Here is a 14,375-nt window from a genome sequence, read left to right as displayed (position 1 = left end):
CTCCTCTGTCCTCCACTCATTACCTGTAGTAATGGCACCTGTTTAAACTTGTTATCAGTATAAAAAGACACCTGTGCACACCCTCAAACAGTCTGACTCCAAACTCCACCATGGCGAAGACCAAAGAGCTGTCAAAGGACACCAGAAACAAAATTGTAGCCCTGCACCAGGCTGGGAAGACTGAATCTGCAATAGCCAACCAGCTTGGAGTGAAGAAATCAACAGTGGGAGCAATAATTAGAAAATGGAAGACATTCAAGACCACTGATAATCTCCCTCGATCTGGGGCGCCACGCAAAATCCCACCCCGTGGGGTCAGAATGATCACAAGAACGGTGAGCAAAAATCCCAGAACCACGCGGGGGGACCTAGTGAATGAATTGCAGAGAGCTGGGACCAATGTAACAAGGCCTACCATAAGTAACACACTACGCCACCATGGACTCAGATCCTGCAGTGCCAGACGTGTCCCACTGCTTAAGCCAGTACATGTCCGGGCCCGTCTGAAGTTTGCTAGAGAGCATTTGGATGATCCAGAGGAGTTTTGGGAGAATGTCCTATGGTCTGATGAAACCAAACTGGAACTGTTTGGTAGAAACACAACTTGTTGTGTTTGGAGAAAAAAGAATACTGAGTTGCATCCATCCAACACCATACCTACTGTAAAGCATGGTGGTGGAAACATCATGCTTTGGGGCTGTTTCTCTGCAAAAGGGCCAGGACGACTGATCCGGGTACATGACAGAATGAATGGGGCCATGTATCGTGAGATTTTGAGTGCAAACCTCCTTCCATCAGCAAGGGCATTGAAGATGAAACGTGGCTGGGTCTTTCAACATGACAATGATCCAAAGCACACCGCCAGGGCAACGAAGGAGTGGCTTCGTAAGAAGCATTTCAAGGTCCTGGAGTGGCCTAGCCAGTCTCCAGATCTCAACCCTATAGAAAACCTTTGGAGGGAGTTGAAAGTCCGTGTTGCCAAGCGAAAAGCCAAAAACATCACTGCTCTAGAGGAGATCTGCATGGAGGAATGGGCCAACATACCAACAACAGTGTGTGGCAACCTTGTGAAGACTTACAGAAAACGTTTGACCTCTGTCATTGCCAACAAACGATATATTACAAAGTATTGAGATGAAATTTTGTTTCTGACCAAATACTTATTTTCCACCATAATATGCAAATAAAATGATAAAAAAACAGAAAATGTGATTTTCTGGATTTTTTTTTCTCAGTTTGTCTCCCATAGTTGAGGTCTACCTATGATGTAAATTACAGACGCCTCTCATCTTTTTAAGTGGTGGAACTTGCACTATTGCTGACTGACTAAATACTTTTTTGCCCCACTGTATATCATGTGTGTGATATATCTGGGTACTCTGTATATATTATGTGTATGATATATCTGGGTATTCTATATATATCATGTGTGTGATATATCTGGGTATTTTGTAAATATCATGTGTGTGATATATCCGGGTATTCTGTATATACCGTATTATGTGTGTGATATATCGGGTTGTTCTGAATATGTGTGTGATATATCTGGGTATTCTATATATTTTATGTGTGCGATATATGTGGATATTCTGTATATATTATGTGTGTGATATATTGGGGTATTCTGTATACATTATGTGTGTGATATATCTGGGTATTCTGTATATACCATGTGTGCGATATATGTGGATATCCTGTATATATTATGTGTGTGATATATTGGGGTATTCTGTATACATTATGTGTGTGATATATCTGGATATTCGGTATATATTACTGTATGTGTGTGATATATTGGGGTATTCTGTATATATATTATGTGTGTGATATATCTGGGTATTCAGTATATATTATGTGTGTGATATATCTGGATATTCACTATATATTATGTGTGTGATATATCAGGGTATTCTGTATATATTGTGTGTGATATATCTGGATATTCTGTATATATTATGTGTGTGTGATATATCGGGGTGTTATGTATATATTATGTGTGTGATATATCTGGATATTCTGTATATATTATGTGTGTGATATATCTGGGTATTCTGTATACATTATGTGTGTGATATATCTGGGTATTCTGTATATATTATGAGTGTGATATATGTGGACAATTTTTATATTTTATGTGTGTGATATATCTGGGTACTCTGTATATATTATGTGGGTAATATATGTGGATATTCTTTATATATTATGTGTGTGATATATCTGGGTATTCTGTATATATCATGTGTATGATATATCTGGGTATTCTATATATATCATGCGTGTGATATATCTGGGTATTTTGTAAATATCATGTGTGTGATATATCTGGGTATTCTGTATATACCGTATTATGTGTGTGATATATCGGGTTGTTCTGAATATGTGTGTGATATATCTGGGTATTCTATATATTTTATGTTTGCGATATATCTGGGTATTCTGTATTTATCATGTGCGTGATATATGTGGATATTCTGTATGTATCGTGTGTGATATATGTGGATATTCTGCATATGTTATGTGTGTGACATATCTGGGTATTCTGTATATATTATGTGTGTGATATATCTGGGTAATCTGTATATATTATGTGTGTGATATATCTGGGTAATCTGTATATATTATGTGTGTGATATATCGGGGTATTCTGTATATATCATGTGTGTGATATATCTGGATATTCTGTATATGAGTGTGATATATGTGGATATTCTGTGTATATCATTTGTGTGATATATCGGATTGTTCTGTATATATTATGCATGTCATATTTCGGGGTATTCTGTATATATTATGTGTGTGATATATCTGGATATTCTGTATATATTATGTGTGTGATATATTGGGGTATTCTGTATATATTTTGTGTGTGATATTTGTGGGTATTATACAGAATTTGTGTTATATTATGATTATAGCTTTTTTTATTGTGTCTCTTTAGTTTTTTTTGCTCCTGTTTGCAAACACCATGATCATCCCAGCTGGATACTTCCTTCCCGTGTTTGTATACGGTGAGTTATGTCATGGCCTCGCTGAGTATATATTGAATGAGTTCAACTGAATTTTAACCTGTCCCCATCAATATTTCATCAGCGGGGGTCCAGGACCCCTGCTAATCATTGGCATGCCTACAGGGAACTATCATCATTGATTACCCCGATTCAGCGGCCGTACTATACGGCAGGCTGTGATCATCGACTCTCCTGGTATGTAAAGTGGTAATCTAAGAGCATGCATCAGTCTCGTGGATGGAGGTCCACAAATGAGATGGCATATGAACATTATCTACTTTCTCTGAAGAGGCTCCAAGGTGCATCATTCATGTTCAGGTCGACATGGTCCTGCCCTGCAGTGACCGTACCTATTGATGGTGCACGGATAAGTCATCGCCATTGGAAGGATAACTCATTGTACCCTTCACATCCTTCCTCAGATAGACACCCTAGCATCACGGGTGGTACATGAGCCCCATGGGGATGAGATGGTATATACAGACCCCTCCAGTGGTGAGCAGTCCCATGTAATCCATCGCTCATACCAAATAATCCTGAGGTTTATGCAGGTATAATGTTACAGGTTATATATACTAGATTCCTTGATAGGGTGTTGATCCAGGGAACTAGTCTGATTGCCGTATGTGAAGTTGGGAAGGAATTTTTTTCCCCAATGTGGAGCTTACTCTTTGCCACATGGTTTTTTTTGCCTTCCTCTGGATCAACATGTTAGGGCATGTTAGGTTAGGCTATGGGTTGAACTAGGTGGACTTAAAGTCTTCCTTCAACCTTAATAACTATGTTACTGAGCGATTCCTGACCACATTCTCCGTTTTCTTGGTGTCCTTTCCCATTCACATGGTCAATCTGTAGGGATCTGTCTACATCATACACTGAGCCGACCACCAAGTACGGATTTGTCAGCTTCTCGTTTGTTCCTATAGGTGCTGGACTCGGTCGTCTGTATGGAGAAATAATTGCCAAAATCTTTCCTGATGGGATTATATCAGAAGGCATCCCTATTAAGATAACTCCAGCTGGTTACGCGCTCGCAGGTGCCAGGATTACTCAAACTCACGTGTCTCCTCTGATGGCAACGTGATGGCTGATAATATGGTGGTCCTCATCTTCTAATCTGGTTCTTCTCATTCTTGCAGGGGCCGCAGCCTATTCTGGGGCCGTCACACACACCCTCTCTACAGCGCTCCTGGTATTTGAGCTGACGGGGCAGATGTCACATATTCTCCCTGTCCTGATTGCTGTCCTTATAGCAAATGCCATCAGTCAAAGCTTCCAGAATTCATTCTTTGACATTATAGTCATAGTCAAGAAGCTGCCGTACCTCCCAAAGCTGGTATTTGGGAAGAACTGGTGAGATGGCAGGGAGATGAGACTCTAGACTGGACGGTGGGAGGACGGGGCTCTAGGATGGGTCTCGCAGTAATGCTTCCTTTTCTTCCCAGTGCCCATGATATATGTGCAGAGGATTTCATGGTGACCGATCTGCAGTATCTCGTGAAGGGCTTCAAATACAAAGACGTCCGGAACCTCCTTAAGTCTTCGGATTTTAGGCAGTTTCCCATAGTCGATGCTGAAGGTTCGTCTTCTTTTTATCTTGGGGCTGTGCGGTATTCCGTGCTCTTCAGTAATGGTTGTTGGGATCGGTCGTGATAAATCCTGAGTGTCTGGATTGTGTAGAACAAGAGGGGAGGACTGACTTCTTCTGTCCACCACCTCTGTGATTGTGCTGCTCATGACGTGTAGTATTGAGGCCGGACACTGGCACAAAACGCTACAGGTGGATCTCTGCAGCGGTGTCGTAGAGTCCAGGAAGATCCTTTAGAGATAGGCTGTGGTTTGACAGGATATGGTGGGATATTCTCATCTCCTAAGATAAAGGCTTCTGTAGGTCATTATATGATGTGAAGGCTGTAAAGCTAAGCCTCCTCACATGTAGTGGTGCCACCTTTGCCCGGCCTCACCCAATCTCATATCTACCCATCTCTTATCTCTGCTGATCACTGACTTGTTTCCACCCTCTGACCTTGTCTCGGTGCCATCAGGACACTTTGTAACACAAGTCTTTTGCTTTCTCCAGATTCTAGGATCCTTCTTGGCTCCGTCAGTCGTAAAACTCTCAGCAAACTTCTGTCTGACCAGCTGAGCACTGAGCGGAGGATGCAGTATATGATAAACCAGCCCGGGAGTAACATGAACCATAACGGGACGGTGACAGTAAGAGCACTGCCTGGGACCATGGGAGTGGGGTGGGGGTGATATAGGGGGTCATAATCCATAAAGACAGCGGGAATCAAAAATGACCACCGAGGAGGCGAGAAAGTCATAAGACAGCGAAGCACTTGGCAATGTAATAATAGAAGGAGGTGGCCGCTAACCGTCGTGTTTTCGCTTTTTCTGTATTTCAGTCCCTGGGTGATTGCTCAAGACCAAAACTGCCCAGAACTGGTGAGTGCTGCCCTAGCGTCCTGTTCACTGATCTTTGCCCCATTAACTTGTCACGCTCATCCATGTCTGGGAGACTTGGTCCCATCTGTCTGAAGGGCGGCCCTGCTGGATGCCTCCAGGAAGAGAGCAGTGCCGACCATCAATCAGCGGCTCTCTCCATTATGAGGTTTCCAAAAATTGTGAAGCAGACGCCCTAGTCAGATTGTGCGGCCATGTCTTCATTCCCAGCAGCATGTGGTGGGTGTCCGTCATATATGAGGGTCTCAGCCATGGGGACTACATCTGAGGGAAGCCCCTAGATGTCCCCCACTGCTAACATAAAGCGATAAGTCTGGCAGTCAAGAGCCGTCATCTGTATTCCCTCATCTCAGCAGAGGAACCGGAGAGCGGAGACACAGCCACCTACAGCACCCAGGAGACCATCACCTATGAAAGCGAGGAGGTGAACACGCATCCACCTGCCGACTGTGGTGTACAGGTCCTCTAATGTGTCCCTCCTGACTCCCCCATACACATGCACGCTCGGCCTGGTACAGTCAGACAAGCCTCCATACACATGCATGCTCCGCCTGGTAGACATTCCCCCATATACAAGTACGCTAGGCCTGGTAGTCAGACACTCGCCCATACAGAAACACGCTCGGCCTGCTAGTCAGACATTCCCCCATACACAAGTACGCTCGGCCTTGTAGTCAGACACTCCCCCATACACAAACACGCTCAGCCTGGTAGTAAGACACTCCCCCACACACATGCACGCTCGGCTGGGTAGTCAGATACTCCCCCTATACACAAGCACGCTCAGCCTGGTAGAGTCACATGCTCCTCTATACACATGCACACTCGGCCTGGTACAATCAGACATTCCCCCATACACAAGTACACTCGGCCTTGTAGTCAGACACTCCCCCATACACAAACACGCTCAGCCTGGTAGAGTCACATGCTCCTCTATACACATGCACACTCGGCCTGGTACAATCAGACATTCCCCCATACACAAGTACGCTCGGCCTTGTAGTCAGACACTCCCCCATACACAAACACGCTCAGCCTGGTAGAGTCACATGCTCCTCTATACACATGCACACTCGGCCTGGTACAATCAGACATTTCCCCATAACACATGCACGCTCGGCCTGGTAGAATCAGACATTCCCCCATACACAAGCATGCTCGGCCTGGTAGTCACATAAATATGTAACTTGGCACTCAACTCTTGTTTAATTTGAAGATTTTTAATGCAGTCCAGCAAAAATAAACAACGTTTCGGTCCTCACCGGTGAGGACCGAAACGTTGTTTATTTTTGCTGGACTGCATTAAAAATCTTCAAATTAAACAAAAGTTGAGTGCCAAGTTATATATTTATATTATTCACGGGCTGGGCTCCCACTTGTGCACCACTTTTCAGCTGTGCAACGATATATTCACAATATCGGCCTGGTAGTCAGACACTCCCCCATACATATGCACGCTCGGCTTGGTACAGTCAGACACTCTCCGATACACATGCACACTCGGCTTGGTACAGTCAGATACTCCCCATACACATGCACGCCCGGCCTGGTACAGTCAGATACTCCCCATTTACATGCACGCCCGGCCTGGTACAGTCGGACACTCCTCTATACACATGCACGCTCGGCCTGGTACAGTCAGATACTCCCCATTTACATTCACGCCCGGCCTGGTACAGTCAGACACTCCTCTATACACATGCACGCTCGGCCTGGTAGTCAGACACTCCTCCATACACAGGCATGGTTGGCCATATAAAGTCAGACACTCCCCCATACACATGCACGATCGTCCTGGTTCAGTCAGACACTCTCCGATACACATGCACGATCGTCCTGGTACAGTCAGACACTCTCCGATACACATGCACACTCGGCCTGGTACAGTCAGATACTCCCCATACACATGCACGCCCGGCCTGGTACAGTCAGATACTCCCCATACACATGCACGCCCGGCCTGGTACCATCAGATACTCCCCATTTACAAGCACGCCCGGCCTGGTACAGTCGGACACTCCTCTATACACATGCACCCTCGGCCTGGTAGTCAGACACTCCTCCATACACAAGCATGGTCGGCCATATAAAGTCAGACACTTCCCCATACACATGCACGCCTGGCCTGGTACAGTCAGACACTCCCTTATACACAAGGAGTGAAGAGTTGTGTGTCCAGGTTGTCAGGAATGATTGTGTATGAAATACCAGTGAATCCACTGTTCGGAGAGACGGTGCAATCACTGCGGTAAACAAGTGCTCACACTCTGTAACTCTCATTCACAGACTCAAAGGCCAGTGGGCCGCAAGAGGCGCTCAAGCAAATTCCGAAACCAGTACCTGAGAATGGTGGGTATAGTGGTCCTGACAGGTCAGTCAGGATCATGATGTATGAGATGGGTGGGAAACATGCAGAATATACTGTAGGATATGGAGACGTATCACAGGGCTAGGACATCCCAGGTGGTGGACATCCCAGGTGGGGGTCATCCCAGGTAGGGGGCATCCCAGGTGGAGGACATCCCAGGTGGGGGTATATCACATGTGGAGAATACAGGTGGAGAACATTACAGGTGGGGAACATCACAGGTGGGGGACATCACAGGTGGATGACATTACAAGTGGAGGATATCACAGGTGGAGAATATCACAGGTGGGGGACATCACAGAAGGATTACATCATAGGTGGGGGATATTACAAGTAAGGGCATCACAGGATCACAGGTGGGGGACATCCCAGGTGGAGGATATTACAGGTGGAGGACATCCAAGGTGGGGGACATCCCAGGTGGATGACATCATAGATGGGGGACATCACAGGTGGAGGCTATTACGCGTAGGGATAATACAAGTGGAGGACACTAAAGGTGGGAGATATCACAGGTGGAGCATATTACAGGAGAAGGACATCCCAGGTGGAGGACATCCCAAGTGGGGGACATCACAGGTGGAGGATATCACAGGTGATGAACATTACAGTAGGAGGGCATCACAGGTAGAGGATAACACAGGTGAGGGACATCCCAGGTGGGGGACATCACAGGTGGAGGACATCCCAGGTGGGGGACATCTCAGATGGGAGACATTCCAGGTAGGGGACATCCAAGGTGGGGGGTGTCACGGTTCCCGGGGAGGATACCCTTATCTTCTCCACTACTCATACCAATTTGTCATGAACCGGGGTTGTTTGGTTGCCCTGGTTCTTTCTGAAGGGGATTTATCTATATCCCACTTCCCAGTTCCAGTTTGGAACTTGTAGCTCTCTGGCGCCCCCCTTACCCTCAGGTCAGTCACGGTACTGCACCTAGGATAATTAGTCGCCAGAAAGGCTACTTTACTTTGTACTGGCTTATGGGCGTACTGCAGCGAGGGCAATATAACTAAAACATGCATAATAAATCTGCTGCCACCAGCTCCGATTTCTTACTTAGTAACCGGCCCGGAGCCAACCCAGATTAGTAGTGTAATTCACCTCAGAAGACGTGACAGTTGGTTATAGAGCAAGGAAAGACAAAGTTAGTAATTTTATATATTTTACTCCAAAAAAAAAGGTAGGCAGTGTTTACAGAAGTATAAAAAGATATTATAAAGAAGACAAGTAGCATTTGTATAGTACAATTACAAATAAAATGGGATTAAGGTTGAAAAAACACTTACATAGAGTTCAGATCATTTCATCTCCTGGTTGCCCATGTGCTCAGGAGACACATCAGATGCATATCACACCTCTGTATAGCAGCTAGAGCCCGGAAAAAAGACACGTGAAGACTCCTGCTTCACTCACTTATTTCCCAGCCTAAAACCAAGGCACTGCCCCTGTGGTGACCTCACTTAGAGGATAAATCCTCCCCTTTTCTTAGAGTTATGGCAACCATTTTTATACATAGCTCGCTGTATGAACCTCGTATATGAAAGACACAATGATCAGGATGTATACCGTGTCGGGAGGATTCTTTTAAGTGTAAACATGGCGTAGTAACATCACCCGCTTATGGAGAAACCCGCTCCTTGCCCTCGTTGGGTTTAGCTCCTAGCGATTTCCGTGAGCTATAGATCTCTCGATGGACATCTGGAATATATAACCCTTATATCTCTAGCACTGATCGATGCCAATATATATAACTTTAAAAGAACAATAGAATCCCATGCTTTCTGTACCAGTTTTGGCTGGTATTCAGTGGGAGGGGGAATGAGGAATTTTAAGGAGGCCAGCTTTCCCAGCACAGGGCCATATAAATTCCTGAGGGAGGAAGAAGTATAGGATTACACACACAGACAGAGGGAGAAAGAGTGGCATAGAATTCCAGCCTTGTGTTGGCAGGCAGAGGCAACTGCAGCTGAGAGCACTGTATGTGTAAGTGAAGTAATCAGAACTTTCCTATTTCCTGACAAGGGGCATCACAGATGGAGGGAATCAAAGATGGAGTATAACACAGGTTGGGGACATCATAGGTGGGGGGAATCACAGGTGGGGACATCAGAGGTGGGGGATATCCCAGGAGGGGGACATCCCAAGTGGGGGGGACTTCACAGGTGGAGGACATCACAGGTGGGGAACATCACAGGTGGGGGACATTACAGGTGGAGGATGTAACACTTAGGGATAATACAGGTGGAGGACTTTACAGGTGGGAGATATCACAGGTGGAGGACATCACAGGTGAAGGTGTATTACAGGTGGAGGTGTGTTATAGTGACCATTGACTGTCTATATTTGCCGACACCCTGATATTCATGACCCGCAGATGTATGGTTGTCTTCATGTTGTCGGTGTTTCCTGCAATGTCTCCGGCTCTTAGCGGCACCTTGTATTTCACAGGTGGAGGAGTGGGAGTGCCGCCAGCTCAATGAGGTTGTGCCCATCGAGGACCTGATAATTGACCCTGCACCATACAGACTGATGGAGAAACAGACGCTGTACCAGGTGAGGTCAAAGGAGAAGCTGTTGTCCCGCGGGCCTGACAGCGTCAGCTCTACTCGCTTGTATCATTCTCTTTCCTTCTCGTTTCTCCTCAGTGCTACGACCTCTTCAATCTTCTGGGCCTGCGCCTGGGATATGTGACCAGGACTGGCCAGCTGGTCGGGGTGGTGTCTCTGAGTGAGGTAATTATGTTACTGACCGCTACAACGTGTGAGACTGACGTCGGTCAGATGCGCCGGTCCAGAGCTGGACGTTGACCAGCGTCTGCATTGTCACGTGGTGAAGCTCGCTTTACCATAGAGATATGGAGCACCAGAGAGGCTCCTCTCACCACCTCTGTCCAGTATTCGGCTCCTCCTCTGCCGTGATAACTGGTGGACGTCCATCTGCCCTGGTGGGGTTTTATGGTTGGTGCCGTGTGTTGTCGAGAAGCCGTGGTGTTGGGTCTTCACCATGATGATCTCTGACCACCCACAGACAGTAACCCTGTCCTCTCTACATCTCCACAGCTGAGGGACGCCGTCCATGGCACCGTGAAGGGCACGTTCACGTCCAGAATAGCCCCCAAAGCTGAGAACTTCCAAGAGAGCTACATCTTGCAGCCGATGATCAATCACCCCTCCGACTGTCAAGCTCAAGATATAGAGGAACGGTCCACCAAAACCTCAAGCAGATGACACTGTCCACGGAGACTGACTCATGAATGCTGACACTCTTGACAGCACTGATAACGGGGGGGGGGGGGTTATTGTTATCAGTGAGCCGCAAACGGAGGACTGGACAAAACCAGCAACAAAACCTGCCTGAGATACAAGGAGCTTCTAGGACACAGTCGTAACCCCAGCTGTCAGTGAGGACTGAGTGGGGCTCCGGCTTACAGACTCCTGCTATAAACAGTGACGGCACCAAGGCTGCGAGCACAGACTGTCTGACAGCAACGGCCGCGGAGCCGACAAGTCATCGCCAGGAACAAAAACATATTTAATATTTTTTATAATAAAATCTACTATGTAAAACTGATAATAAAGGAAGTAACGTGTGACAGATGTGAACAGTGTCCAATAACACAGCTGCAACCCCACTGATCACTGCCAGTCCTCGAGATCACCCCTCACCCCATCATCAGTACAACACTGTATGAAACTTGGGAGCATTATCCAATACAGCAGAATAGTGAGTGCAGCTCTGGGGTATAATACAGGATGTAACTCAAGATCAGTAATGTATGTACACAGTGACTGCAACAGCAGAATAGTGAGTGCAGCTCTGGAGTATAATACAGGATGTAACTCAAGATCAGTAATGTATGTACACAGTGACTGCACCAGCAGAATAGCGAGTGCAGCTCTGGAGGATAATACAGGATTGTCATGAATATACACAGCTCTGCTACACCCATTAGGTCTGTGTAAAGTACACACACAAATTCAGGGCTGCTGCATCTCCCTGCCTTTGTAAGTGACATGCCAGCCCAGACACACGCAGCAGATTTGACCCCCCTCTTTTTCCTCCAGCTCCTTCTCCCTGCTGACAATACAGCTGTAACGTGAAACTCCAGTGTGTGACTCCTTCCCCCTTCCCTCAAGAATGCATGAGTGAGCAGAAACCCATTCTATGTTTGCAGCCATGTGCTTCCATTTGTGAATGAGTTATTCAAGATGGAATAAATCAACCCCAAGTAGTGGTATAGGTGTGAATCTTACATATGTGGGATGTGCAACAATAAAGCTACATACCAGTGCGTTTCCTAATATCCCGAACCAGCGGTATTCGAGAAACGGATTACTGCTTAACCGAGGCACATGGACAAGTCATGTTTGTACTTAAATGAACGTCAATTTCATACTCTGAAAAATGACAGTTCTGTCCCCCATCTACGAGCCTCGCAGACCGAGTTATGATGGCTATCAGCTTTCAGAAGGTTTTCCATAACTATCCAAGGAGGCATATCCAGCCCCTCAGTGATGTCACGAGCAGAGGGTATAAGAGGTTCAACCTCATTTTAGGAGGGCTTTTTGCCCAGGAAGTCACCTAGCAGATAATGTGCCTGATGCATTGGGACATATGCTCTTCCTCCCTGCCGCATGACATACCATGGAATGACATAAGACAAATGTAAGTTTATTTTCAACTTTAATCCCTTTTATTTTGTAATCGTTCTGTACATATTATAATTGTCTCATCTTGTAATATCCTTTTTTATACTTTTTGTAAACACTGCCTAATCTTTTTGGAGTAAAAGTTACAATATTTACTAGCTTCGTTTTCCTTGCTCTAAAACGTACCTCCAACATCCTCTGAAGTAAATTATGCTACTGATTCAGTTGGCTCCTGACCCGCTATTAATCATAGGAATACGAGCTGGTGGCAGCAAAGTGTCCTGCGCTTGTTGGGTATAGCTGGCAGCGACGGAAAGGGGTTTATAAGAGTATTGCCCGGCTGCAGCATCCAATAGGTATATCACCCTCACTGCAGCGTGCCCAATAGCCAGTACACGACCGGGCAGCCTTTCTGGCGAATAATTACCCTAGGTGCAGTTCCCTGACTGACCTGAGGGTAAGGAGGGCGCCAGATAGCTGCAAGTTCCAAACAAGAACTGGGAAGTGGGATATAAATAAATCCCTGAAGAAAGAACTGGGGCAACCAAACACCCCTGGTTCATGTAATGTATGTAGGATGTAACTCAGGATCAGTAATGTAATGTATGTACACAGTGACTGCACCAGCAGAATAGTTAGTGCAGCTCTGGGGTATAATACAGGAGGTAACTTAGGATCAGTAATGTATGTACACAGTGACTGCACCAGCAGAATAGTGAGTGCTGCTCTGCTGCTGCTCATTGTGCTAATTGTGGGTGTGTTCGCTGCTGATCCTGCTGTGTGCTCCTGGGAATCACCACCTCTCTGCCCGGGGACCAGCTCTCTCTCCTACCCAGGGAGGGAGTGGGTTTCCTGGGATGAGTGAAGGAGCCAAGTCCCAGGCTTCTGCTTCCCGGGCCGGCAGGGGGCAGAAGAAACCAGCAACCGACCTGCACATCAGAGGATTTGGGGGTGAGACGCTCCACCAGGAGTCACAGCAATGTGGCTCCTTCTCCTCCCAGGCATGCAGAGACCGAGGGGAGCCGCTAGGCTTCCAACATGGAGGAGAAGCCTGCTAGCATGGAAGATGGCAGCCCTTCCTGAGGAAAGCTGAGTGCTCATGGAGGTGAGGCCGACCTCACTGAGGAAGGTTGGGGGCTGCAGATACACCAGGAGTCTGTGTCCACCTATGGCTCCTGGGTCATGAGCCACCTCCGTGAGTATGAAGAGGCGAGTAAGACTGAGGAGGCTCTGGGAGGAGTTTAGCTGCACAAGCGCAAAAGCTGCAGGTGCCTCCAAACCCAGGAATACGCAATTCCAGGCAGAGGTAAAGAGGCTGAAGCTTGAAATCAATGAGCTGGAGGCAAGGGAAAACTAATGAATGAGGACAGATATAGAGAAATGGCTGATAACAGAGAGCAAAGGCAGAAGGGGCGGCAGCCTGAGAGCCAGGTGGATGATGATGATGATGACCAGCAGAAAGCCCCACCTGGCAGCCCGCAAAATCACCCGCAGGCCACGTGCAGTGAGCTCCCTGCAGGACAGAAATCACAGAGAAAAAAGCAGAGATGATTACCTGCTGAAGCCTCCAAACAAATGCACTAGCAGGGCGCATCGGACCAGATTAATGATGGCAAAAACACAGGTGCAAAAAATACCGATGAAACAACCACTTTCAATCCAGTGTTGGCTGTTTGGCATTAGTGCACAAAAAGATGCGAGTTGCCAGCTTACGTATTGAGGCCCCAATATAAACTAATACCTCACATACATTGATATGTGGTTTTTTTTGCACTTTATCTTGCAGGGTGCAGTCGGACCAAGATGGCTCTGTAAACTGTAGGCCTCTGTTCACACAGCACGCATTTTGTAGCACTGGGCGGCCCGCCTGTATGTGCGTTA

At 46.5% G+C, this 14,375-nt stretch overlaps 1 protein-coding gene across 5 annotated transcripts in view; it reads left to right on the top strand.

The window, feature by feature from the left end:
- LOC143774174 (chloride channel protein ClC-Kb-like) overlaps positions 1–11,441 on the top strand; it is a 33,642-nt gene extending 22,201 nt beyond the window's left edge. For 2 of the 5 annotated variants that reach the window (XM_077261528.1, XM_077261532.1), the window contains 11 exons: positions 2,939–3,008; positions 3,935–4,045; positions 4,148–4,361; positions 4,454–4,587; positions 5,089–5,225; positions 5,417–5,456; positions 5,828–5,934; positions 7,761–7,823; positions 10,294–10,398; positions 10,491–10,577; positions 10,905–11,441. In XM_077261528.1, the coding sequence (XP_077117643.1) occupies positions 2,939–3,008; positions 3,935–4,045; positions 4,148–4,361; positions 4,454–4,587; positions 5,089–5,225; positions 5,417–5,456; positions 5,828–5,934; positions 7,761–7,823; positions 10,294–10,398; positions 10,491–10,577; positions 10,905–11,072 (1,236 nt within the window). In that variant the 3' untranslated portion in view covers positions 11,073–11,441. The remainder of the gene's footprint in view (positions 1–2,938; positions 3,009–3,934; positions 4,046–4,147; positions 4,362–4,453; positions 4,588–5,088; positions 5,226–5,416; positions 5,457–5,827; positions 5,935–7,760; positions 7,824–10,293; positions 10,399–10,490; positions 10,578–10,904) is intronic. The other 3 variants (XM_077261531.1, XM_077261529.1, XM_077261530.1) reach the window with 3 other exon arrangements.
- The last annotated feature ends 2,934 nt before the right edge of the window (positions 11,442–14,375 follow it).

This window comes from Ranitomeya variabilis, chromosome 5 (genome assembly GCF_051348905.1).
Source record: "Ranitomeya variabilis isolate aRanVar5 chromosome 5, aRanVar5.hap1, whole genome shotgun sequence".
NCBI lineage: Eukaryota > Metazoa > Chordata > Amphibia > Anura > Dendrobatidae > Ranitomeya > Ranitomeya variabilis.
Note: the sequence above shows the minus strand (reverse complement) of the source record. Positions and strands in the feature narration are given on the sequence as shown.